Source organism: Eulemur rufifrons, chromosome 7, assembly GCF_041146395.1.
Source record: "Eulemur rufifrons isolate Redbay chromosome 7, OSU_ERuf_1, whole genome shotgun sequence".
NCBI classification, from domain to species: Eukaryota; Metazoa; Chordata; class Mammalia; order Primates; family Lemuridae; genus Eulemur; species Eulemur rufifrons.
Window position 1 is genome coordinate 154,648,444 of NC_090989.1, and position 27,691 is coordinate 154,676,134.

At 46.8% G+C, this 27,691-nt stretch overlaps 1 protein-coding gene and 1 non-coding gene across 2 annotated transcripts; one reads left to right on the plus strand and one right to left on the minus strand.

Moving 5' to 3' along the window:
* Positions 1–1,979: 1,979 nt before the first annotated feature.
* TRAIP (TRAF interacting protein) lies at positions 1,980–27,691 on the minus strand. The gene is made up of 15 exons (XM_069473642.1): positions 27,559–27,691; positions 18,893–18,950; positions 18,296–18,379; positions 16,088–16,127; positions 15,356–15,483; positions 14,029–14,123; positions 13,407–13,520; positions 12,589–12,676; positions 11,898–11,987; positions 11,368–11,456; positions 5,275–5,430; positions 3,385–3,433; positions 2,960–3,109; positions 2,808–2,858; positions 1,980–2,582 (listed from the first exon to the last, which is right to left on the minus strand). The coding sequence occupies exons 1-15, from the start codon at positions 27,654–27,656 to the stop codon at positions 2,463–2,465; spliced, it is 1,410 nt and encodes a 469-aa protein (XP_069329743.1). The 5' UTR covers positions 27,657–27,691; the 3' UTR covers positions 1,980–2,462.
* Positions 19,269–19,372, plus strand: LOC138388828 (U6 spliceosomal RNA). The gene has a single exon (XR_011234310.1). It is a non-coding gene; the product is annotated as a U6 spliceosomal RNA (small nuclear RNA).

Here is a 27,691-nt window from a genome sequence, read left to right on the forward strand (position 1 = left end):
GGCAGGAGGATTGCTTGAACCCAGCTCAAGGTTGTAGTAAACAAAAAAAAAAAAAAATAAATAAATGTCTGACCAGGTTCCAGAGTTCTGAAACAGTTGATTATAGTCACTGCTCTTTCCAGCTCAGTAGTTGCTTTGATCTAGTAACCAACCTCTAGATCTTCCGACTACACCATTATGCATGACTTCATTCCACACAGTTTTGATAACTGCAACTTTGTAGTAAGTTTTTTTTTTTTTTTTTTTTTTGAGACAGAGTCTCTCTCTGTTGCCCAGGCTAGTGTGAGTGCCGTGGCGTCAGCCTAGCTCACAGCAACCTCAAACTCCTGAGCTCAAGCGATCCTCCTGTCTCAGCCTCCCAAGTAGCTGGGACTACAGGCATGCGCCACCATGCCCGGCTAATTTTTTCTATATATATTTTTAGCTGTCCATATAATTTCTTTCTATTTTTAGTAGAGATGGGGTCTTGCTCTTGCTCAGGCTGGTCTCGAACTCCTGAGCTCAAACGATCCGCCCACCTCGGCCTCCCAGAGTGCTAGGATTACAGGCGTGAGCCACCGCGCCCGGCCTGTAGTAAGTTTTTAAATTGGAAATAATTTTTCCTTTTCTTCACTATTTAAAAATTGTTTTGGCTATTCAGGGCCTCTTGCAATTCCATATGAATCTGAGGATCAGCTTTTCCATTTCTTCAAAAGGCCACTGGAATTTTGATAGGGATTATATTGAATCTGTAGATTGCTTGGGGAAATACTGCTATCTTAACAATATTAAGTCCTCCAATCCATGAACACAGGATGTCTTTCTACATATTTAGGTCTGTCATAAGCTCTTTTTTTGGTAACCATCATCCCTATCTATTTCCAAAACTTTTTCATCACCCTAGACAGAAACTCTGTAACCATAAAGCAATAACTCATTTCCCCCTCTTTTTAGCTCCTGGTAACCTCTATTCTATTTCTGTTTCTACGAACTTGCTCATTCTAGATACCTCATGTAAGAGGAATCAATACAATAGTTGTTTTTGTGTCTGGCTTATTTTACTTAGCTGTCATAAGTTCTTAACCTGCATGTTGATTCATTAGATTCCCCTCAACTGGGAGGGAACTGGTGTTTTCGTCCCCACTTTACAAAGAAGCTAAGCACAGATAGGCGAGGTAATTAACCTAAGACCCCTCAGCTGGCAAGGAGAGTGCTAGCAGCCAGTCCCTACACTCTTAACCTGATGGTGAACTTTCCCTCACTAAATCTCCCCGGCTCAAGTCAGCACCACAGGGGCCAACACTCATAACCAAGAGCTTCACTTCCTTTCCATGAAGCCCCATAGTCCTCTAGATTGGTTGAAGAGCAGCTGGGCACCTTCAGCCTGAAGCATTCATTCGCTCCCTGTGCCAGGCCCATGCTGGGCCCTGGGGAAACGAACTCCTATTCAGCAGAGGGTGTGAGAAGTTAGAGGGGGTTCACACAGGCTAGGGGTCAAGAAGGGAAGTACTCAGGGAGAAAGTGCCGCTGCAGCCAAGACCCAAAGACTAGCAATTTGGCTGGTAGCATTTAGAGGTGGGGAGAAAGGGAAGGTAGTGGTCACTGGTTATTTGTTGTGATTGCTGTGAGTTCTCTGTATCAATAGATGTTGGTTTACCCATTCACTTTCCTGCTTATGACCTTTGGGCTGTGCCCAGGTTAGAGACTGTGGAAAAAGCTGCAGTGATCTCATTCTTGCTAGAGTCTCCCTGTGCCCTACGAGACGGCACATACCTAGGGATGGATCTGCTAGGTCTGCAGCTAGTTGATGTTCCTGCTTTAAAAAGTCATGCCACATACTCTGGCTTCTCTTCAGATTGTATTAATCTTTCGTCTTTTAAAAAGTCATGCCAAACAGTTTTCCGAAGTGTTGGTGCATATTTACACTCTCAGAACCAGGAAGAAGAGATTCTATTATTTATTTTTTTTATTTTACATGACAATTTTCCCCCAATCCCTTCTGCACCACCATCCCCCAGTTCCCAACATGCTTGGCTTAGGCCACACTTAGCTGCGAAAACACCAGTTCCCTCCCAGTTGAGGGGAATCTCAGAGGCAGACAGAAGCTCAAGCCGAGGCTGCCTGAGAAGCCTCAAGCACTTTGGTCCATAGAGATAGTTAACAAGTGACCCTGGTCTCCAGAACCAGAAGGAGCCCAGCCACATCTGATCATGGCTATAAACAGGAGCCTGGAACCAGGAGCAGGCCCTACTGTTAGAATGATGGGCTGGTCATGTCAGCCCCCAAAGGTAAGTCTGGTATAGCAGCAGTGGGGACAGAGTGAGGACAGGAATAGCACAGTCTCTGGGCATCACTCCCACCCTCACCTGCTTGTTTGCCCTTGCTCCTAGGACTGGTCCTGGAGGAGGAACTATCCCCTAAAAATGCCCTGCCTGGCCAGTCCTTGGCATGTGTCTGGCCACTGCTCAGACTCACTGTTCTCACTACCACAGGAAGGTGTCCAGCTTGGCTTGGGAGGGAGAGTGTACTGTCTTCACTCCCACTCGCTGCCTAGCCCTGGCCTTAGGCTTAATGGGCAGTGGGCGGATCATGGCTGTGTCAGTCTGGAGGAGATGTCAAGGAAGAGGCTTAGAGAAGGGACTGGAATGCAGGGCAGGAAAAGCTTACAGCTGGGCCAAGTGGGGATGGGCAGCCCTGCTACATTGAGCAAGGTCTGGCTCTGTACGTCTGAGGCTGCTGGTACTGGCAGACTGAGGTCTAGGGGTACAGGTGAGGCATGGTGTGGGCTCCACAGCTCAGCTCAGCCCACTACCACAGAAGAAGGATACAGGCTGGATGAATTTTGTCCGGCCTCCAAGTCCATCGAAGCCTGTTCTTACCTAGGGCAGAAGGAAGAGATGAGTGGGCCAGGCTAGGGGGACGGCTACCCAGCTCTACCCTGAGAGGGCTGGCACTTGCCACTGTGGGAAGCCATACTCACCACATCTTTGCTGTGACAGGACTCTGCTCTGGTCCTCTTGGGCTGTTTCTGGCCCAGTATGGCATTCCGGATGAAAACGGGGAAGGCACCAACCAGTTCCACATCTGGCTCTCCTGCACAGCGCTGGCCACCCAGTGAGAGCTGGGACTCCTACAGGGGAGATCCCAGAGCCAGACTTGATGAGCCAGATAACAGCAAAGGAAGGAGAGTAGTGGTGGTGGGACAAGATCAGAATCTCTGATGCCTCACTAGGAAGCAGGAAAGATAATGAATGGAGTCCCAAGGGTGGCCCCGAGGTATCTCAGTTCTGGGCCAAGAGTGAGAGGGCTCTGGCAAGATCCTGACCTCCCAGAAGTCCATCTTCAAGCCCAGTCCTTGCAAGGGTTAGATGGTGACTACCTGAGCTTCTTCTGGGAAGTCCTTACCTGTTTGGAACATTTGGGTATCTTCTTGGGGATGTTCTGAACATGAGAGCTACAAGAATGAAACATGAACACAGGACAAGGAGTAGGTAAGCAAGACGTGAGGAGCAGGAGAGCCAAGCTCAGCACACACCCCTTGGGGAGTCCACGTGGCATGGCTGCTGATATGGCTATGTTCTAGGCAGGCACTTCAGTGATCCCCACCCCAAGTGCAGTTCTGTGAACAGCTATATGGCCACAGCCAGTAGGGTGGTGGAGACAGGAAAGATTGGGCTATGCCCAAATCTTGTGGTTTCCACTCAGGGCCAAATTCCAATGTTATCCAAGTCCTTGGGTACCTCACCATGTCCCAGGCTCTACATGGGGCTGGAGAACCCAACCGATTCACCACTCACAGGAAGAAAACCAGTCATGCCCTGATGGAAGCAGAAGGCATCTAATGCGCTCAGGCCTAGTCCTATCTGCCCAGAGAGGGGGCACTATCTCCATGAGACCCTCAGTAAGTTAGCCTCTCAGTAATGTAGTCCACAAAGTACTCTCAGAACACAGGGCCAGGCCATCTTCCTAGAGAATCGTGCAGGTAGGGTCTGGGGCAGAATAGAGCATGGTCCTACGCCCTGGCCTCCTACTCCCAGCCCCAGAGCTGGACACTGTGTTTCCATCCAGTTCCTGGGGACCCTAGCAGCTGGATATCCTCTCCTGGTATTTTTCCGGGTAGGTGGGAGGATGGTCATCTAGGGCTGACTCTGTGGCTCCCCAAGCCATGAGGACAAGAGTGGGATCAGGGTCTGCTGACTCTGAACTCCTCTGCTCCTACACCACAGCCTGTGGAGAGGCCATATGATGACCATGGGAAGACTCTCCATTTGCTGTGAGTCTGGCTCTGGGGGGGTTGAGCTGAGTTAGGGGCATCTTGGGCTCCCTCGCTCTCCCAGTAGGCCCTTAAGATTGTGGAAGTGTCTCTAAAAGGCCTAGTAGCATCCTGAAAACCCCAGGTGTCCACCTTCAACCTATACAGGTGAAGAAGAGGCAAGATGAGGAAGCCCGAGCCTGGAACAGGCACTGATAGGCTCCCTGACTACAGCCCACAGGCCCTAGGTCTGTTTCTCATTGCTACTAGGCCTGGCCCTATATTGCATGGGTTCGGGAAGTTTGGGAGGGTGGAAAGCCCAGCTGGCTTGTTCTCTTGCCCTCTTCTACCTACACTGTCTAACATCTCAATTTCTTTCTCTCCTATCCAAAGTCTTTAATTAGGAGGAAATCTGCTCAGCCCCTGACCTCCCTTACCCGAGTAGCATATACCTACATGTACAAATGAGTGTAGCCCTTGTCTCCACAGTGAATCAACTTGGTAGGCCTGGCCAAGGAGACAGTTTCCCTTTTCCCAGTTCATTGTACCTCTAGTGCAGGTCCACCTGCCCCATTGTAACTCTGGATAGCTCCTCCTGCCTGCCCCTGTGGGCTACCCCTTGGGTGGTAGAGCCCTGGGCTCCATGGTTTGAGATGGTCCTACCACAAGCACGGGCTTCAGGGGCACAGAATGGAAGAGGAAGTTCAGAGTACCTGGCACAGGACTCTGGTAGGCAGGCATTCAAGGTATTGAGAACAACCTCCTCAACATCACCAGTCCAAACCCCTGCATTCTCTCTAACTCACATTCTAACACCTTTGCCTTGAAGGGTAATGGTGAGGATTAATGAGACAAGAGAAGGGTTTCGCACAGACTGAGTGCTCTGGAGGGGGAAGAAGTGGTGGCTGGAACCAAAGCCACAGCCAAGCCTAGGCAGCCCTCACTGCCCCATCAGCCACTCAGAGCTTTTAGTGCAGGGCCTACAGAACTGTCTTAGCCATGCCCCTACCAGCCCATGGACAGTGCTATGGACTTCCACTCACTGTGACTTCTCCAGGTGGTGCTTCTTGGAGTGGCCATGCTGGGAGCTGGAGGGCCGGGCAGTGGGGGTATCCACATCAAAGGTAGCATTGAGATCAATCTCATCACTGAAGGATGGTGGGTGGAGTCTCGGGTTCAGCATCTCCACAGGGGCTGGGCTGAAGGCAGAGATGGCCTGGTTACTTGGGACCACAGTTGCTGGCCAGAAGGATGATAGCCCCTCAACCATCAGAGATAGCCCAGCTCCCGTGGTCTGCAGCCCATTCCTGACTGAGGGCTACTCACTAAGAAAGCTCTAATCTCTACAGAATAAATCACTTGGCTCAGTCCTTTACACAGTCATGGGACCAGTGAAAATCTGGAAGACAAGGAAGGAAGCAAGCGAAAACCCAGACAAAAACCAAATCTATAAACAAAAGACTGCTGTTTTTGACCATGTAGCCTCATTTCTCAGAATGCAGTGCAAGGAGCCAGTCAGAGATGTCACTACAGGCTGATGTAGAGGGAAGCTCTCCATCCCTCCCCCTGTGATGTTGCTACTTGTGACAGCAAATGGTACCATATTAGAAACCATCAAAATAACTCCCCTAGGGGGCTAGCACTTCCATAAATTGAATATGATATAGGCATTAAAGTAGTGTTTCTGGAGAGCAAATATTGTTCTAGACCAGCCTGAGCAAAATAGCAAAACCCATATCTACGAAAAAATGAAAAATAAAAAGAAGAGACAGATCAGAAGGGAGCTAACTGCACTGATGTGGGTGCGTAAGCAACCCAGAGAGCCTGGACTATTTCTGCCATTCCCTGGCCAGGCCCCTGCAAGCTCCACTTTCTTACTCGCTTGCAAGTAGAAATGAAGGCTGCACAAACACACCTCAAACCAACTCCATGTTGGTTGTTTTTCTTCCCTTTCTGGGAACCACAGCATAAAGCAGCAGCCAAGGATTACTTACGCCAACTTTTTCCCAGTATCTGTTTACCAACCCTAGCAAGTCCAGACCCAGGTTAAGAAAGGTTAGGAACTCAAGAGGCAGGCAGGGTCTAGCTGAGTACACCCATTTTACCCTCTTACTATCATCTCCTCAGGGCTTGCCCAGTGCTGCCCAAGACACATGCTCAGCCTTGGCTCAAGCCAAGCCAGTCTTCTTCACTCACATCTCTTGGCCATCCACAATACTAAACTCAAGACTCAAGAAGTTCTCACAGTGCCTCCCTCAGCCCTCACACCCACATCTGATTCATATGGACACATTTCTTGTTCTTTCCAACTGTTTCCAGTGTCATCTTCTTCCTTTGTGAGCTTGCAGCCTGTTTCCCTTTTTGGCCAGGGGTCCACTTTCTTTCCTTCCCACCTTCTGTCTGTCCTACAACGAAGAACCCAGGGCTCAGTGGCCTCTCTGTTACCAGTTGAGGACCTGGACTGCAGCCCTCCTGAGTGATACTATCACCCTGGGTATACCTACCTATGGCCAATTTATAAGGCTTCATGCCAGAGGTCTCAGGAAGTAGGGCAAGACACTCAAAGTTCCTCTTACTAAAACAGAGCAAAGGTCCTGGGCAGACTCATTACCTGTGTGGCAGGGGCTCAGTCAGTGTCTTCTCTTTTTATTTTTTATATTTTATTTTTTCATATAAGTGGGTTTTGCTATTTTTCCCAGGCTGGTCTAGAACTCCTGGCCTCAAGTGATCCTCCTGCCTCAGCTAATTACAGCTGTGCGCCACCACGCCAAGCCAGCATCTCCTCTAGAACTCACGGATCCCTGGTAGCCTTATCCTAAGCAATGGCCTCCCCAACTCCCTCCAGCCCAGAGGTCAGGGGCCCTTGGGGCCCAAGTGAGAGGACTTCCTAACATCCCCTCTATAGTTGGGGGTGGTAGCTAAGTCCTCCCGAAAATGACGGGTGTGAAAGGTAATACTACTACAACAAAATGGAAAGGGTAACCACCATCAGTACCCAGAGATTTCCACAAAATTCTGGGAAAGAGAGCATGACTAGGGGACGAGAGACTGAAACAGCAGCCAGAACCCACAAGGAGGGAGCTGCAAATGCAAGGAAGGACCTTACACAAGCATTAAGCAGCCCTGAAAACTAAGGCACAGATAGTAGCCTTCAGTGATATCCTAGGAAAAGGTTTTATATTCCCTGCCTTGAGGCAACTAGGGTTCTAAAGGTACTCAGCTCAATCATGTCTCCCCAATCAGGCTGCTACCCTGAGCTAAGAAGTGGAAGGGCTTTTCCCAAAGACACTAAGCAAATCATGTACAGTGACCTAGAGCAGCCAATATTGGACCTGACGGTAAAGCTGTCTGCATTCTGGGTTCAGGTAAGACCTTCCAGGATGATGCCAGCTCACCGCACACTTCCTGCAAACCCTGCCCACATAGGTTGCACTCCCAAGCAGCAAAGGACCACCAGGCATGGGAGGGGAGCCCAAGAGAAAGGCCCTGATGTACAAATATTGACTCTGAGACAAGCAGAAATGTGAGCCCTTAAAACAAAAATGGTATATTTTACAAAAGGTGTACTCACAGAGCAAGAAAGAACACTTGCAAATTTAAAATATGATTACTGATTCAGTCTTAAAAAGGAAAGAAACTCTGACACATGCTACAACACAGATGAACCTTGAAAACATCATGCTAAGTGAAATAAGCCAGTTACAGAAGGACAAATATTATATGGTTCCACTTATATCAGACTCCTAGCGTAGTCAAAGTTACAGAGACAGAAAGTAGATGGTAGTTGCAGGGATTGGGGAGAGAGGAGAATGGGGAGCTACTGTTTAATGGGTAGCGTTTTGGTTTTAGAAGATAAAAAGTCCTGGAGATGGACAGTGGTGATGGTTATACAGCAATGTGAATGTACTTAATGCCAGAATTGTACTTGAAAATGGTTACAATGGTGAATTTTATGTTATATATATTTTACCACAATAAAAAATACTGCTGAAGGCTGGGCACAGTGGCTCACGTCTGTAATCCTAGCACTCTGGGAGGCTGAGGCAGGAGGATCACTTGAGGTCAGGAGTTTGAGACCAGTCTGAGCAAGAGCGAGACCCCGTCTTTATTCAAAATAGAAAAATGAGGCATGTGCCTGTGGTCCCAGCTACTCGCGAGGCTGAGGCAGTAGGATCGCTCGAGCCCGGGAGTTTGAGGTTGCTGTAAGCTGACGCCACAGCACTCTAGCCTGGGCAACACAGTGAGACTCTGTCTCATTAAAAAAAAAAAAAAAAGAAAGAAAGAAAGAAAGAAAGAAATACTGCTGAAGTAAAAAGTTAAGGGATTTCTTGATTACATTTTTTTTGAGACAGAGTCTCACTGTGTTGCCCAGGCTAGAGTGCCGTGGCATCAGCTCACAGCAACCTCAAATTCCTGAGCTCGAGCGATCCTACTGCTTCAGCCTCCCGAGTAGCTGGGACTACAGGCATGCGCCACCATGCCCAGCTAATTTTTCTATAAATTTTTAGTTGTCCAGCTAATTTCTTTCTATTTTTTTAGTAGAGGTGGGGTCTCGCTCTTGCTCAGGCTGGTCTCAACTCCTGAGCTCAAAACGATCTGCCCGTCTCAGCCTCCCAGATTGCTAGAATTATAGGTGTGAGCCACCGCGCCCGGCCCTGATTACATTTTTTTTCCCCCCTGAGACAGGGTCTTGCTCTGTCACCTGAGCTAGAGTGCAGTGGCATGATCATAGCTCACTACAACCTCAAACTCCTGGCTCAAGCAATCCTCCTACCTCAGCTTCCTGAGTAGCTCGGAACACAGGCACACACCACCATGCCCAGCTAATTTTTCTATTTTTAATAGAGACTGGGTCTTGCTCTTGCTCAGAATGGTTAAATTTCTTTTTTTTTTTTTTTTTTTTTGAGACAGAGTCTCACTCTGTTGTCTGGGCTAGAGTGCCGTGGCGTCAGCCTAGCTCACAGCAACCTCAAACTCCTGGGCTCAAGTGATCCTTCTGCCTCAGCCTCCCGAGTAGCTGGGACTACAGGTGTGCACCACCATGCCTGGCTAATCTTTTCTATATATATTTTTAGCTATCCATATAATTTCTTTCTATTTTTAGTAGAGATGGGGTCTCACTCTTGCTCAGGCTGGTCTTGAACTCCTGAGCTCAAACAATCTGCCCAACTTGGCCTCCCAGAGTGCTAGGATTACAGGTGTGAGCCACCGCGCCCGGCCTGGTTAAATTTCTTAATTTAAAAATTTCTTAAAAATTCCTCCTGAATGCCAGGAGGAATTACATGGATTTCTGTGAGCTGATCTGAATCCATTTCCAATGCATTCCAAGAAGTTATATTTTAAAAATTAGAGAATGACCAAAGTATCAAGAAATACCTAAAATTAAACCCCCCTAAATTACCTCAACACTGTGGTCTTATGGGGTCTTCATTTGTAGAGAAGCAGAAGTCTAAGAGGGTAGACATCAAGCTGGTGATTTGGTACCCCCTGGGCTGGAGTACAGGTTCAAGGAATCATCAGTGGGTGATGGGATAAAAATCAGAGGCCTGTGCTCATCCCACCACAGTCCACCACATCCCACCACATGTCCCTCAGGCATCTCCAGCAGTTTCCACCATCCTTGGGATAAAATCTGTACTACAAGATTGGCCTACATAATCCTGCAGAGGTTTGGCCCACCTGCTGCCAGCCCCTCTCCTCCAAGGATACTGAGCTCAGTCAGGCCTCAGGGGATTTACACTTGCCATCCTCTCTGTCTGGACTGCTCTTCCTTCAGATCTGAATGTTGGTTAAAGGAATGTGCCTAAAAATTGTGATATATCAGGAAAACAAGACTTCTTCCAGACCTATGCAGCAACATATCAGCTGTCATGGAAGAAAGGTAGAGGCAGGGTCTTTCAGGTCATTTGTAGTTTTAAGGGCCTTGCCATCAGAGTACAAAGAAGACATAACAAAGCTGCCACTGAGGAGTAGACAATTTTTTTTGTTTGTTCGTTATATTAATAATTTAAAGAGGTTTATTCTGAGATGAGTGTGTGTGACCAACAGCCAGAAGCAAATGTTTTCAAGAGGTTCTGAGAAAATGTGCTTGCAGCCCTGAATTTCTTTCTTTCTTTTTTTCTTTTTTTTGCTAGTTGATTCGGCAGGTGAGTTGTTACACACTCCTTAGCGGATTCCGACTTCCATGGCCACCGTCCTGCTGCAGCCCTGAATTTAGAACAGACTGTGCCTAGTTAAAAGAAGGGCTGGCTGTGTGCGTTGGCTCATGCCTGTAATCCCAGCACTTTGAGAGGCTGAGGCAGGAGGATTGCTTGAGGCCAAGAGTCTGAGACCAGCCTGAGCAACATAACAAGATGCCAACTTTACAAAAAAATTAAAAATTAGCTGGGCATGGTGGCATGGGCCTGTAGTCCTAGCTACTCAGGAGGCTGAGGTGGGAGGATTGTTTGAGCCCAGGAGTTTAGGCTGCAGGGAGATGTGATTGGGCCCAAGCACTGTAGCCTGGGCAACAGAGCGAGACCCTGTCTCTTAAAAAAGAAAAAGATTAAAAAAAAAAACAAAAAAAAACACTGGGTCATTGACAGGAGTTGTGTGTTTTTTCTGTCTAGGTCCTTGCCAGGGACTCTTGCAGGCAGGAGATAGCCTTGAGAATGCTCTCATCTAGTCTATTTGTGTGAAACATTCAGGAGCAGAAATGGATGCCCACTCCTCCAGGTACACCAATCCCTCTTGCTCTTGGCTCCCTCTGCTGGCAGCTTTAAAGTACACATTCCTGGGACCAAAGGAATTATTAATATTTTAGAGTGGTTTCATATTTGTTTCAGAATTTGGGGCAGACAGACGCATGTGGTGAACCACTCCATAAACAGGATGCCCCAAGACAGGTAGTGTTCCTGCCCCATTCTCAGATCACCCCTGGGTCCTTTCTGGCCTCCTCCGGCCTCTCCTTGTCAGAGCCCCAAATTTGCCTCGAAGCTGCTTTCCAACTAAACCTTGGCTGGCTCCCAGGGCAGGAGGTCCACAGACTTCAGGTCCACAAAGGCCATCCACTCCACCAAAGCCAGGAGGAGTAAAGACCCTTACGAGGGAGCTCTCCCAGCTTGTGACCCCTGCATCACCCCAGAGTGTCAACAAACCTCTCTAAAACCAGGCGGTTGACAGTCTCATTGGTCACCGGTGGCAGGCTCAAGGTTTCCTGCAACATTTTTAGCTTCTTTTTCAGGCTCTTGGGGAAAGAAAGAGAAGAGTGTGAGAGAAAGGCTGAGGCATCGAGTCCAGAGATAATGTAGAAGCAGCATGCATGAAAGGCAGGTCCCCTGGGAACAGAACAAGGCCCGAAACCCCAACATCAGGCTCAGGAGGCCAAGTCCACCAGGCTTTAGAACCTCTCTCTGGTAGAGCTCCTCCTCTGGTGACTAAGGACCTCAAGGATGCAGGTACAGACAGACTGTAAGGGGAAGATGCATGGTGTTGTCTGCTTTCTGCCGAGGAGGCCTAGGCTCTAGACCAGACCAGGGCCAAAGGGCATACTCTGACACAGGAGGATGCAAGGAGCCCAGAACCACCAGCACTGACTGGTGCACAGGCTCCTGCATAGAGACAGCCCAGCCCTGCTCAGAGAGCATACAAACCCTTCATTCTCGATCAGGCCAAGGATGTCCCTCACCATGATTTCCTTGTCAGCACTCTGTAAGTCCTTCAGGGCGGACCTCAGCTCTAACTTGGCCTTATCCAATTCAGAGTAGACTGCATGCAACTGCAAAAAAGTGCAGGGAGTAAAGGAAAAGCCACGTGGTAACCATGTGCCCTGTCCCCACCTGGCTACCCAGTGCATGGTCCAGGTAGCCTAGGGTCCAGAAGAGACTGGGGGTATAGGAAGAGATCTCAACTCTCTGAGGATAGGCTTCAGTCTGACAAAGCACATCTGGAGCTACCCAGGAACAAATGTTGCTTCCTACACTCTGCAGCCCATGGATGCACCATGCAGAAGTAAAAGCAGCTGTGCTGACCAAATCAAGTTTAGGAGCTCTCCTACTCCGGGCCTAGTACAAAAACAGGCCTTTGAAGCTGTCACATTTGGGGCCTGTGCTTTCCATCCTGCCCAGGAGCCAGGAGAAGCAGAGGGGATCATGAATATGCATGTGTTGGAGGGAATACCTCCATGATCTGCTACCTCAAGTGGACAAGCCACATAGACAATGCCCACTAAGAACCAGTAACCAGTCTCTATAAGTCATCCAACAGCCCCATAGAGTCAGCTGTGCCATCAGGTCCCATGGCCTTGCTCAGGAGACCTGAGTGAGCATGGGGAAAGGTAAGCCACCTCTCCCTTCACCCTCTGCTCCCCACTAAGTTACCTTACTTCTGGAGGAAAGCAAATCCTTCTTCAGTTTCTCAGCCAGCTCCCCTGAGGCCTTCCGTGCCTCTTTCAGATTCTCATACTCTCTGCAAAGTGGCCATTAAAAGAGATGCCAGAACAGAACACTTTGTAGGTCAGACTGAGCCACAGCACCAACCTAACACAAAGCACCACCCAAACCCTCAGCTCATTCTCATTCCTACTTTGATATCTGAGCCCAACAGGGGCCAGGTGGTGCTGTGGAGGGGACTGCACAGAATGCATGGAGGTGACTCTGTTCCCTGCCTGTCCTATAGGCACTGGTGACTTAAGAAGGTGTGCAGGAAGCTCCAGCCTCACTAGGGGGCCCCCTACACCATCTGGTCCTACATGAGGCATCTTGGACCCTCTGTGCCTGTCAGCCAAGTAACCCCCCTTCCTGCCAACCTCACCCCCACCATAGAGAAGAATGCAAGCAAAGTTTGATTCAAGCCAGGCAGGGTCAGTAATAGTGCTGATGCCATGATGGGGCTTATAGCTCAGAGGGCTGTATCAACTCCCTTAGAAATAACACTTAAAATTCACACAATTCTCTTAACAACCCTATGAGGCAGGTCTATTTCTATCTCTACTCAGGAAGCTGAGGGTTAGAGAGGCCAAGAAACTGGCCCCAGGCCATACAGCTGGTGAGAGGTAGAGTCAGGGTTCAAACTGCAGCAGCATGGCTCCAGAGCTTGCCCCTTAACTCCATCTGCTCTACAAGGGATGGGCAGCAGTGGCATGACTAGGGCCCCATGGCCTAGCTCCTGGATTGTTGAGAGGGGCCAGAGTACATACTTCTTGAGAGACACGCAGTACACAGCCAGCTGCTCCACTGCTGACTGTCCCACACCCATGTTTTGGATCATCTCCTCCACCTCAGGCCGCTGGCTCTGGAGCAGGAGCTCAATCCTGAAAAACACACCAGCCCACAGTATTTGAAATCTGGAGGCTGATGGGTAGGCACCCAGTACAGTTCTGCCTTCCTTTGCTGCTGTTGCTATGGTAACAGCCTTGGCTGCTAGGATGTTTTAGCAGGTGGGTGTGCCCAAGGAAAAGCCCCATAGCAAAGCTAAGCACAGCTCCAGGGATGCTGTGAGAAAGAAGAGGTGTTGACAGAGGGCCTCAAGTTCAGCGATTTCCCGGAGAGAGAATTCTGGAAGGAAGACCTGCCAGGTCATCTGGCCACAAGCAACATATAGGAAGGAATATAGCAAGGCCCCCCCATAGAAAGTGGGAGTCCATAAAAGCTAAGCAAGGAGACTTGTGCCCATACCTGGCTGGCCTGAGCCCTCCATGGCCTACAGAGATTTGAATCACATAGGTGACCCAACCCCACTCCCTGCTGCAGTCCTAAGAGCTGTACCAGCTGGGAGCCCTGGGTACAAAGATGCAATGCAGGACTCAGCTCCAAACTCACTGCTCCATGGTCTTCATCTTGCTTCTGAGTCGGCGGGCCTCCTCCCGGGCTTGTTTGGTCTCATCCTGCTGCTGCTCCAAGTACTTCATCTGCTTCTGAACAGCAAATACACACATACTGGGAGCCATAGCTAAAGTCACTGGGGAAACTTCACTCTATAACTGTCTGTACCTTATCTTTTGAAAATGCTGATAACCATGTGTTCCCAAACCCCAAGAAGTAAGGTTCCTGGGCCCAACTCTGACTTGTACATTTTCTGCTAAGAGGCTCTAGGCCAGCTGCTTCCTCACCTCTCTGCCTGGTCCTCCTGAGATATGTCTTACCATAGGCACAGCCCACTGCCAGCATCTACAGGCTTGTTGTGAGCTGCCAAAGTCCAATGATCTGGGCCTTGTGGTACATGTTGTGCAGGTAGCTAAAGAAGTCCAGAGCACAAACTCAGGCTTCACCATTCACCATCCAGACCCACGAACAGATGCCAATAGGAGAACTGAGCCAGGGGCAGCCGTCCAGGCTGCCCTCGGCATAAGACCACGCCATCTCTAACCTGAGAATGCCATCAGAGACTCCTGCTCTGCAGCCAGGTGCTAGTTTGCTCCCTCCCACTAGTTAGGCCATGTGATGTGGCCCAGCCCCCAAGCAGGAATGGAGACAATGAATATCCTGGGGCCTTGTCTGTTCACAAGGATGGCTCCCTTTCCCTTTCAAACGGCATCCAGCAAGGACTGCTCCTGCCTACAAGGCCAGAATATCAATCATGGGTTCAGATCAATCGCCTCATGCCCCTTGGAGAGCAAGAGGCTCACCAACCCAGGCTGATACAAAATTCATCTGGGTCTAGGGCTGTTTGCTCTGCAGGCTTTGATCTGCCCGGTCAGCTCAGCACATCCGACTTCAAAGGCCCTTGCTCTTCCCTGGGATGCTGTTTGATCTGGCTCCAGAGAGCAGCCCAGCCAAGGACTGGAGTGCTAATGGAAGGTTCTTCAAGCTGGCCTCATCAGTGGAGTATGAACCACTTTTGGAAACATGGCCCAGCCTCACTGAGGTCTTAGTTGAGCACCCCCTCTGTGAAGTGCTGGAAAGGCCTTGTCTCTCCAAACTACCTAGTACAAAATCCACAAACATAGTCAATATGGCCCTTTTCTTACGGGTTAGATGGGTATACTATGGAAGGACTTGGGGAAGAAGTAATCTGCCTCCATTTCACAACTGCACAAACCAAGGTATTGACTGAGGCAGAACCGGAAGATAAGCCCAGAATGGTGAGCCCAGGATTATGGCTATATCTCCCCCTCCAACTCTGTGCCCACAAGATCAGAGGACCCACTTTGAGTGTGGAGCACAGCATCTCAGCCTTGCCTAAGGCCTGCTGCAGAGATTCCACAGTGGCGTTGCGTTCTTCCAGTGTGTCCCGCAGAGTGTCGATGATGGCCTGGCTGTCCCGTTTCTCCTTCTCTGGAACATGGGTGAAGGGTGGGGGAGAGAGAGGTCCATCCATCTATCAGCATGAGAACCTGGGCCCTTGGGTACTAGCACCTCATCCCTGAGCCAGGTAAGAAACAAGGCTTAAGCCAGAAAGTTGGATGGCCCAATTCTCTCTCTGGCATGCACCAAACCAGGGAAGCTAAGCCAGAGCCTTCGTTGAGGCACAAATACTATTTTTGCTGCTTGAACTACTTGGGAAAAGATTTTACTGTTCCCCCCTCCCATGGGTCTAGTTAGTTCATCATCCCAGAACTCAAGTAGGTTCTAGCCAAACTCAGCAGGTGAGCCCTCTCCTGAAGATACTCTGTCCCATTAGGTGGCCCCTCCTAGCCTGGGTCCTGGGCAAGAAGCTATAGACAGAGAGAAGAGGCTCACCTGGTCTAGGTGGATAGCTTCAGTCACCTCCATTTCCTCTTTTTTTTTGCCAGTCACAAGAGCTAGCAGGACTCTTGGACATAAAAAGCAGGGAGAGCTCCTGGCTTTGCCAAAAGGTTAGAGGCCTTCCTCCTAGGGCTCCTCTCTCTAGCATCTAAGCCAGGGGCTTCCCAGGGCCCCTTGTCTCTTGCTAACTTACCTTTCTGAGAAACCTGGGCTCTGATATTGTCCAGTTCGTTCTGTAAGGCAATACCCACAATAAGCAGCAGGAAAGTATCATAGCTGATCTCCACATGGCTTCCCATAAGGCTGTGGGGAGCCCCAGGATTGGATAATGAGGCCTGTAGGTCCAGGGAGGCATGGATCCTGCTGTACCTCAAGGCCAAGCTAAGCCAACAATGAAGAGATAAGCATTACTTTATAAGCATTTATTTTATGTGGCTTTTTGAAAAGTAGGTAAGATGGAGGGGGAAAAAAAAAAAAAAAAACCCCAGGAGCAAGGCCCCAGGACAGGGAAAGGGACAGAATAGTGGCAAGGGAAATAAAGTTGAGACTATGCGATCAGTTTCAACAGTAGAGGCTTCCATCACTTCCTTGTCCTCATTCTCTGTGCTGGCCTCATTCCCTCTGGGCATCAGCTGCACTTACCAGGAACAAAGAATAGGAATGGCCAACGACCTTGGGCCACCACTCCTCTCCACCCTGAATCCTGCCTGCTTCACAGTCTACCTCCTTTCCAAGCTCTAAGCTGGCTCTGTATCTGTACCAGAAAACTTCCAGCCCCATAATCCAATAGAGGTAGGTAAACCAGGACAGCTTTGTAGCCCTGGATGAAACCTCACATGTGCTAGACTCTCAACCAGACTGTTGTGAAGGTGAAGAGAGGTGAAGAGGTGTTGCAGGTGAAGAGAGCCTCTCAAAGCCCTTGCGTATGTTCCAGAGCCACTGAGACTCTGACAGTGGTGATTCAGTCAGTCACAGAATCACTGAGAGGCTGGAGCAGAACTGAACCCAGCGCCCATTCAATAGCCTAGAGAACTCAACAACCCTATGGGTAAAAGAGGTTTCTACTCCATAACCAGAAAAATCAAGGTTTTGCAGAACTAAAACACTTGACCAACGGTCCACAGTGGTATCTGGATGGAATCCAGGCAAACCTTACTCTAGATCTGCCTTCTAAGGTAAACACAAGACTCAGAATTTCACAGATGAACAATACTAAGGCCCAGGCCTAGCAGGTGGCTCCTGCTGTCAAACTCTAACCAGGACTCTGGAGGCAGGAGCTTCTGGTGGCGTGGCTGGTAAGTGTAGGCTGAATAGCTGGGAATGGAAGTGGTGGGTAAGGAAGGGCATGCAAGGGCTGCCTGAGAACAGACACCAGCCCAAGGCTGCTGCATCACTACCCATAGTCCTCTGGTTCCTTTCACACCCCAGCAGGGGCTTCCAAGCCCTTGCTCCAAACTACTCAAGATATTGCCTCCCTGTCTCACATATCTGGCTTTGAAAGACAGAAAAAAGGAAAGCAACAAAGGAAGCTGCCTTTGTTGCTTTCATCACAGGGAGGACACCACTTAAAACTGGGAGCAGTTACCATGACGATGAACATGCCAGCTCTAAGCACAAAAGCTCCTTGTTCTTGAAGCACTGAGGTTCCAAGGACGTCATGACACCCTAGGGCCAGGGCCAATGAACTCTGATCTGATAGATGCCCAGCAAATTAACTCTCAGAGTCCAGGGATTATTTGTGAACCCCAATCCAACTTCCTCAAGAGCTTTCTGCCAACCCAGCCTCCTCATGCACAAAGAAAGCTAAATTTCACATTTGGAGGGGAAGCATTAGAAGTATAGGAAGGAACCTACCCACTCTCCCCTGCAATGTGGGTTTCCACCTGGGCTGCAAATGTTTATTCCAGAGGCTCTGCCCTCTATTCCTGCTCTGGGGAAGGCCCAGGCATCTGACTTTATACCAAGCTCCTTAGACAATTTTGAGGCATAGCCAGGTTAGGGAACCGTGGGTCTACAAATCTTCCCTGGCTGGGGAGTGAAAGAGTTTTCTCATCTGTCACTAACTGTCCCAGCAGCAAAGTGGAGTAGGCAGGATGACTGTAGGTCCTTCAAAAGGTGAGGTGACTTCCGGAGAGGCACTCTGCACTTTGGTCGGAATTGCCCTGAAATCTCAAGGGGAGGGTTCACAGTCAAGCAGCCCCCTTTTTCCTTTACAGTGTATTTCTCTGATAACTGTGTCTCATCACTTGTCCTCTACTCTCCTTGCCTCCGCCTTGAAGTCTCTACCAAGTCTCCCCTCCACACCACCATCTCCACATTCTAAGCACCCTGCTTGTGCAGGAGTAGAAAGTTAGCTCCCAGAGGACTTGGGTTTAAGTGGAATCAGATAAATTCTGGGTACCTTTAAGAATTCTGCATCCAAGACATTCTCCTCCTCCTGGGCAAGGTCAAAGAAAAGCTTATTGATAATGGTTCTTTTGCCAACCTGGATAGGAGAACAAGATAAAGTATGACTGTGGAGCTAGGTCACAGGCAAGGAGGACAGAGTTCTACATGGGTCTAACTGCTTGCCTGACATGCATGTTTTCGGGCCTAACCTTTCAAAGCACATCCCTTGGAGTCAGAAGACCTCTTCACCCCTGCAGGCACCCTAAGCTGGGGCTTCTGGTTTGGTGGTTGCTAAAGTTGAGTTACTGCAGACTCATGTGGTGAGCGTTCAAAAAACACCCAACTCTAAGTGCTGGGGCACTGAGGAAAAGGCAGTGAGGGAGGCCAAATCCACCCAAGTGAAAACTGGCCTAGGCAGCAAGTCCATCTTCCAGCTCTCCGTGGTTGTAAGTAGGCCACCCAAGTAACTCAAGGGCACAAGTGAGGCCCAACTGGCCTCAAATCAGGAGGGTCCAAAAAGGTCAGAGATATTTCCCAACTTCAGAGATCTTTCCACATTCCTACTCCCTGGTAAAGAAAAGATGTCTTCAGCTGAGGTGGGCACCCTCACCTGGATTCGGCACTGTGGGCAGGTCCGACTTGGTGCTGTCTCGAACCACTGAATTAGGCTGGAATGAAAAGCAGAACAACAGACTGATGAGCTCTAGCTTGGTTGGGGACATAGGCCAGGCAGCTACTCTGACCACAACAGGGTCTGTCCTGCTCTTCCTTGATACAATGCCTGCCAGCAAAGGAGGGCAGAACCACAGGCAGTTACTCTGATAATATTCCCACTTTAAGCTGGGACCCTAAAGGCTATACTTTCAAGGTAAGAGCCAACTAGAAATAAAAGTAAATAGTGGTAAAGGCAAAACATAGCCCATCTTTGCATCATCTGGGTGGTCCAGCAAAGTTCAATCCTTAAACTTTAATTAAGGTAGTCTCCTGTGCTCGCTTCGGCAGCACATATACTAAAATTGGAACAATACAGAGATTAGCATGGCCCCTGTGCAAGGATGACATGCAAATTCGTGAAGCGTTCCATAAAAAAAAAAAAGGTAGTCTCCTACTAGTGAACTCCCCCAGTCCCATGGACCAAGAAGTAACAAAGTCCTCTCTGGAAAATGATACCATTATCTTAGGCCTCAAATATTCCTATAAATAATTTTTAAAGGCCATGTATAATATATAATCAAGGCTAACCAGGCACAATGGGATACTACACAGCAAGGAGAATCAATGAGTCTACAACTAAGAACAATATTATGAATGAATCACAAAAACATAACATTGAGGAAGAGACGCCAGACATAAAAAATAAATTTTGGCCGGGCACAGTGGCTCACAACTATAATCCTAGCACTCTGGGAGGCTGAAGTAGGTGGATTGCTTGAGCTCAGAAGTTTGAGATCAGTCTGAGCAAGAGCAAGACCCCCATTTCTACTAAAATTAGAAGAAAAATCAGCCGGGCAACTAAAAATGGAAACAAAAAATTAGCCAGGCGTGGTGGTGCACGCCTGCTAGTCCCAGCTACTTGGAAGGCCAACGTAGGAGGATCACTTGAGCCCAGGAGTTTGAGGTTGCTGTGAGCTAGGCTGACGCCATGGCACTCTTGCCTGGGCGACAGAGTGAGAATCAGTCTCAAAAAAAAAAAAAAAAAAAAGGAAATTTTGTCTGATTTACATAAAGTAAAAAAGTAGGCAAAAATTTGTCTATGCTCTCGAAGTCAAGATAGTAATCTTTTTGTGGGGAAGGAGAGCAGGTTGGTAGGGGCGGCTGGAAGTGCATGTAAAGTTTCTCGAGCCGATAATATTCTATTCTTTTTTTTTTTTTTGAGACAGAGTCTCACTCTGTTGCCCAGGCTAAAGTGAGTGCCGTGGCATCAGCCTAGCTCACAGCAACCTCAAACTCCTGGGCTCAAGCAATCCTCCTGTCTCAGCCTCCCGAGTAGCTGGGACTACAGGCATGCACCACCATGCCCGGCTAATTTTTTCTATATATATTTTTAGCTGTCCATATAATTTCTTTCTATTTTTAGTAGAGATGGGGTCTCGCTCTTGCTCAGGCTGGTCTCGAACTCCTGAGCTCAAACGATCCGCCCACCTCGGCCTCCCAGAGTGCTAGGATTACAGGCGTGAGCCACCGCGCCCGGCCAATATTCTATTCTTGATCTGAATTCTGGCTGCATTGGTATGGTAAGTTTGTGAAAATTCTACAAGCCATACACTTATGATAAGTATACTTTTTGGAACTATATTATACTTCAATTTTAAAAAATTTTAAAAGTAAACAGGCACAAAAGGAAGAAAGCACTATGAGCACACGACCCAAAAGAACATGTCCACAAAGACTTCAAGTACTGTAATTGTCAGACAGATCAAACATATTATGCTAAAGAAATAAAAATCAAGCTTGAAAATATCAGTAGAGAATTAGAAACTAAAGGATGACATAGCAGAATTTAGGAAGAACCAAGCAGAAATCTTAAAGCCGGCCAAAATGATGAAGTCAGTGGATGAGTGTACGAGCAGTTTAAACACAGGTGAAGAATCAGTAAACTTAAAGTTAGGTCAGAGGAAACACTGAGAATTAAAAAGATGGGAAAATATAGAAGGGATGATAGAAGACATAGAAGATATTCTGAGGTCTAGCACACATATATTAGTAATTGCCAGTTGCAGAAAGACAAATGTAGGTAGAATGATGCCACTACAAACAACAACAACAAAAGAAAATCCATGTACTAATCCCCAACACCTGTGATTATTTTATGGCATGAGGAATTTTGCAGTTGTCATTAAGCTAAGAATATTGAGATGGGGAGATTATCACAAGGATCCTCATGAGAGTGAGACAGGCCAGGCATGGTGGCTCATACCTGTAATCTCAGCGGTTTGGGAGACCAAGGCAGGAAGATCACTAGAGCCCAGGAGTTCAAAACCAGCCTGGGCAATAGTGAGACCCGTCTCTGCAAAAAAATTTATAAATTAGCTGAGCATGGGGGCATGCACCTATAGTTCTACCTACTTGAGAGGCTGAGGTGAGAGGATCACTTGAGTCCAGGAATTTGAGGCTGCAGTGAGCTATGATCACATACTGCAGTCCAGCTTAGGTGACAGAGCAAGACCCTGCCCTTTTATGGGGGCGGGGTTGGGAAGGCTAGGGGTGGTGGCTCACACCTGTAATCCCAGAACTTTGGGAGGCCAAGGTGGGAGGATTGCTTGAGGCCAGGAGTTCAAGACCAGCCTGGGCAACATGGCAAGACTCTGTCTCTACAAAAAACAAGAAAAATTAGCAAGGCATTGTGGTGCCAGTAGTAGTCCCAGCTACTCAGGAGGCTGGTGCAGGAGGATCATTTGAGCCCAGGAGTTCTAGGCTGCAGTGAGCTGTGACTGGGCAACAGTACTCCAGCCTGGGCATCAGAGAGAGAGAGACTGTCTCTTAAAAAAAATAGTAACAGAAGAAAAACTGGAAAATTCACAAATATGTGGAAATTAAACAACATACTCTTAAACAACCAATGGGTCAAAAAGAAATCATAAGGGAAATTAGAAAATACCTTGAGACTAACGAAAATGAACACCTAACATACCAAAACTTATAAAATGTAGCAAAAGCAGTACTAAGAGAGAAATTGATAGTTATAAATGCATGCATTAAAAAAGAAGACACCCATTAGAAAATCACAAGTATTGGTAAAAATGTGGAGAAACTGGAATTCTTATACATTGCTGGTGGGAATGTAAAATGGTGCAGCCACGAGGAAAATAGTATGCTAATTCCTCAAAAAGTTAAACATAGAAGTAACATATGATCCACCAATTCCACTTCTTGATATATACCCAAAAGAATTCAAAGCAGAGGCCGGGCGCGGTGGCTCACGCCTGTAATCCTAGCACTCTGGGAGGCCGAGGTGGGCGGATCGTTTGAGCTCAGGAGTTCGAGACCAGCCTGAGCAAGAGCGAGACCCCATCTCTACTAAAAATAGAAAGAAATATGGACAGCTAAAAATATATATAGAAAAAATTAGCCGGGCATGGTGGCGCATGCCTGTAGTCCCAGCTACTTGGGAGGCTGAGACAGGAGGATCCCTTGAGCTCAGGAGTTTGAGGTTGCTGTGAGCTAGGCTGACGCCACGGCACTCACTCTAGCCTGGGCAACAGAGTGAGACTCTGTCTCAAAAAAAAAAAAAAAAAAAAAAAAAAAGAATTCAAAGCAGGGACTCAAACAGATTATTTGTATACCAATGCTCATAGCAGCATTATTCACAATAGCCAAAACGTAGAAACAACCCAAATGTCCACCAATGAATGAATGGATAAACAAAATGTGGTATATATATATATATATATATATACACAATGGAATATTATTCAACCTTAAAAAGAAATAAAATTCTGACACATGCTACAACCAATAATGGATGAACATTATGCTAAAGGAAATAAGCTAGTCACAAAAGGACAAATATTGTGTGATTCTACTTAGAGTAGTCAAATTCATAAAGACAGAAAGTAGAATGGTGGTTGCTAGGGGCTTGGGATAGAGAACAACTGGTAGTTACTGTCTTATGGGTACAGAGTTTCAGTTTGGGAAGATGAAAATGTTTTGAAACTAGTGGTGATGGTGGCACAATAATGTGAATGTATTTAATGCCCCTAAATTGTATATCCAAAATTGTTAAAATTGTAATTTTTATGGTGCATATTTTACCACAATTTTAAATAACACACTGAGAAACCATATCATATCCACTAGGATGGCAATTATCAAAAAGACAGAAAAATGGCAAGTGCTGTCAAGAATATGGGAAAATTGGAACCCTCACGTATTTCAGTGGGAATTTAAAATGGTGCAGCTGCTGTGGAAAACAATATGACAGGGCCTCAAAAAGTCAAATACAGAATCATGTTTCAGCAATTCCACTCCTAGGTATTTATCCAAAAGAACTGAATGCAGGGACTCAAACAGATACCTGTATACTAATGTCTCACCAATGTTCATAGCAGCATTATTCACAGTAGACCCAAGGTCTATCAACAGATGAGAAGATAAACAAAATGTATCTCCATACATACAATTAAACATTAACTATAAAAAAGATAGAAATTCTGACACATGCTATAACATGGATGAACCTTGAAAACATTACACTAAGTGATATAAACTAGAGTCAAAAGGACAAATATTGTATGATTCCACTTATATGAGGTACCCTGATGAGAAAATTTACAGAAACAGAAGGTAAAATAGAGGTTCCCAGGGGCTGGGGAGAGACGGAAATTGAGAATTATTGTTTACTGAGTACAGTGTTTCTGTTTGGGATGATGGAAAAATTCTGGAAATAGATAGTGCTAATGGTTACACACACTGTAAATGTACTTAATGCCACTGAATTCTACACTTAAAAATGGTTAAAATGGTAAATTTTATGTTATGTACATTTTACCACAATAAGAAAAAAAGGTGGGAGTGGACAATATAGGCCATTCTGAGTAGGAAAATAAATAATGGTATTGAATCACAATCCAAGGAATAAAATAAACATCTATGAATCCATACTGATTTAAATAAATGACTGAAAAAATAAACAAATGGAGAAGGGACAAATCTTCCTTACAGAAGAATTCCAAATAACGTATCTAGATATTAACCCCTCCAGGAGGTAGAGCTTAAGTCCTTTCTACTTGAGTGTGAACTAGACCTAGTGACTTGGTTCCAAAGAACAGAATATTGAAAGAGAAAAATAACTTTACAGTGGAAAAACCTGGCAGACACCACCTTAACCAAATGATCAGGTTAATATCACCAGTCATGTTAATGATGTCATGTAGATGTCAATAAGATGCAATGAGAAGAGCACCTCATGTCTGTGATATTCTTCCCAAAAACTATAACCCCAGTTTAAACATGAGAAAACATAAGACAACCCAAATGGAGGGACATTTTACAAAATACCTGATCAGTACTCTTCAAAAGTATCAAGGCCATCAAAAACAACAACAACAACAACAACAACCACCACCAAACAAGGAAAGATGTTGAATGTCACAGACCAGAGGAGACTAAGAAGATATGATGACTAGATGCAGGGTGGTAACCTGGATTGGATCCTGGAATAGAAAAAAGGATATTAATGGAAAAACTGTGGAAATCCAAATAAACTCTATAGCTTAGTTAATAGCATCATACCAATGTTAATTTCTTAGTTTTGACAAATGTACCATGATTATGTAAAATGTTACCACTGGGGAAGCTGTGTGAAGGGTATATGATAACTCTCTGTACCATCTTTGCGACTTGGCTGTGAATCAAAAATTATTCCAAAAACAAAATTTATTTAAAAGTACAATTATGGGTATATTAAAAGCCTAGACTTCTCCACTATGCAATTCAGCCACGTAACAAAAAACTACTTGTACTCTCAAATCTATTTAAATTTAAAAATATATATATTTATGGGGAAAAAAATCCCAAATGTGTTTACCATAAAAAAAAAAATAGAGTTAAAGTATTCAATAACAATGACACAGAAGTGGGGAAAGGGTGTTAGTATTTTAAGCTCTTTGAGTTGCCTGGGAAAATGAGAAAGATGTTGATTAACCTTAAATTTGGTAATTTAAGGATACATATTTTAGTTTCCAGGATAACCACTGAAAGAATGGAAATGGGGCACATAACTTCTAAACTAACTGTGGGAAAAATGGAATATTTAACCAGTCCTAACAAAAGCAAGAAAAGAGAGAATAAGAAATAATAGGCAGGGCCGGGCGCGGTGGCTCACGCCAGTAATCCTAGCACTCTGGGAGGCCAAGGCAGGCGGATTGTTTGAGCTCAGGAGTTCGAGACCAGCCTGAGCAAGAGTGAGACCCCTGTCTCTACTAAAAATAGAAAGAAATTATATGGACAGCTAAAACTATATATAGAAAAATTAGCCAGGCATGGTGGCACATGCCTGTAGTCCCAGCTACTTGGGAGGCTGAGGCAGAAGGATCACTTGGCCCAGGAGTTTGAGGTTGCTGTGAGCTAGGCTGACACCACGGCACTCTAGCCCGGGCAACAGAAGTGAGACTCTGTCTCAAAAAAAAAAATAAATAAATAATAGGCAGGGCAAAACAGAAAACACTAAATATGATAAATTTAATCATCTTTTCATCAGAATTGCAACAATTTTAAGTAAATCAGACTGGATTTTAAAAATCCAACTAAATGGTGTTTTCAAGAAATACACGTAAAACATAAGTACACAGTACTATAAGTACACAGTACAAAGTAAAAGGACAGAAGAAAAAGAACATGCAAACAGAAAATATAGTACTCTTAAAGGTGAGCTTAATTTCTAGCCTAACAGAATAGTGATGCTCCCTCAGCACGAGGCTCAGTCTATCAGCAACACCTGTCTAAACAAAGCTTTACAGGTAAGGGGCGCCAGCAGCTATCAGGGCCATGCCTGGCTCTTTGCTTAATGGGACCTTTTGCCCCACAAGCCCCCTGTGACTATTACCAACCACAATTTCCAGGGATCATTTTGCCTTATCTCTTTTGCTGGGAGCTCCAAACCAGCCTGACCACAGCTGCTAGGGGAATCTTTCCCCACCAACTGTACACTCAACAATATGGTCCTACATTGTCAGCAAGAACCCTGGATGCAGGAGCACCTCCTTGCCCTTCCATGTTAAGCTGGGTTTGCTGGCACAATGAACACACTTGGGTGTCTGGCCAATGAGATGACTCTGGATAGAACCATTCCAAACCATCAAGCAAAGCACAACAAACACTCTCCCATAGCCAAAAGCCTACCAGGTTTCTATCTCAAAGAAATAACAGGGCTCACTAATGTGGCGAAAGCTCACCCTAAGTGGGCTAATAGTTTTGAAGTCACATCTTTTTGAACAGATGATCAAGGAAGCACCTTCTCTATTTTCACTGAACCAACTCTTGTCTCCTGGGCTCAGCTCAGCTACCATCTTTGCCAGAAAGCCTGCTCTAACCCAGTTCTGCCCAGGTTGAGAAGCTCCTGTGGTGTTGGGAAATAGAGTTAAGAGACATGGAAAGTTTCAGGAGTTTTCCAGGACCTTTGCCTTGAAGGAATCTGTGGGTGTATTAGTTCACAGACTAGAAGCTACTTAGCAAGAAGGGAGGCATTCCACCGATCAGGGGCTACTGCAAGCCAGGGCCCGGAGCTTGTGCAAGGCAGAGCTCAGCATGGGGCCCAAGGTTAAGGGATCTGATCAAGGGATGTCAGCCCAGCAAACAACCTGCAGCTGGAACTATCATAAACTTCAAGGCTATTCCTGTTTCACTCCTGATCATGTCTCATTATATAGAAAAATAGATTAGAGAAGTATGCAGGCTCAGAGTTCCTGTTTCATGCCTTAATGCTTAATTAACAACTTTAACTTGTATACTCAGCCAGGTCTAGTCTTAACTTAGGGCTTAAGAAGTTTATCTTAGAAAAATTTTGTAACTGCTCACATAGAATTAAGTAAGGATCTCTTGAAACCTTTGGGGAGCCTTGAAACCTAAATAATCTGTATACATAATTCTATGACCAAGAACAACTGCTTGCTGTACCAATAAATACTGATGTGGGGCCGGTCGCGGTGGCTCACACCTGTAATCGTAGCACTCTGGGAAGCCAAGGCGGAAGGATCGCTCAAGGTCAGGAGTTCGAGACCAGCCTGAGCAAGAGCGAGACACCCCCTCCCACCCCCACACCCGGCTCTACTAAAAATAGAAAGAAATGATCTGGACAGCTAAAAATATATATATATAAAAAATTAGCCGGGCATGGTGGCGCATGCCTGGAGTCCCAGCTACTTGGGAGGCTGAGGCAGGAGGATTGCTTAAGCCCAGGAGTTTGAGGTTGCTGCGAGCTAGGCTGATGCCACGGCACTCTAGCCTGGGCAACGGAGCGAGACTCTGTCTAAAAAAAAAAAAAAAAAAAAAAACTGATGTGGGACTTCACTCAGTGCCTCCTGACTCATGGGAATGCTGGACTTCCCCATCACTTTAGACTTTGTCTCTTTCTCTATTATTTCCAAATCTCTTGCGACGATCCTGCCTGGGACCCATTTTGTTGGGAGAGTAGCTAACTCCTGGCACCGTGGGGTTCCGTCTAACGAGGTTCTCATCACCGGTCTGGGTTCCGGGGACGAATCGCCCGGAGGCCCGACACCCCACAGCCCCGAAGTGGTACTGGGAAGAACGCCGGGTCCAGACACCGCGTTCACTCACCACTGCTGGTGGAAGGTATGGCCGCAGTGGATGGCGGCCACGTCGCGGGAGTGGTCGAAGAAGTCGGAGCAGATAGTACACAGCGCACGGATAGGCATGGTGGCTGGACTCCCGGGACCCAGGTAGCCAAGGA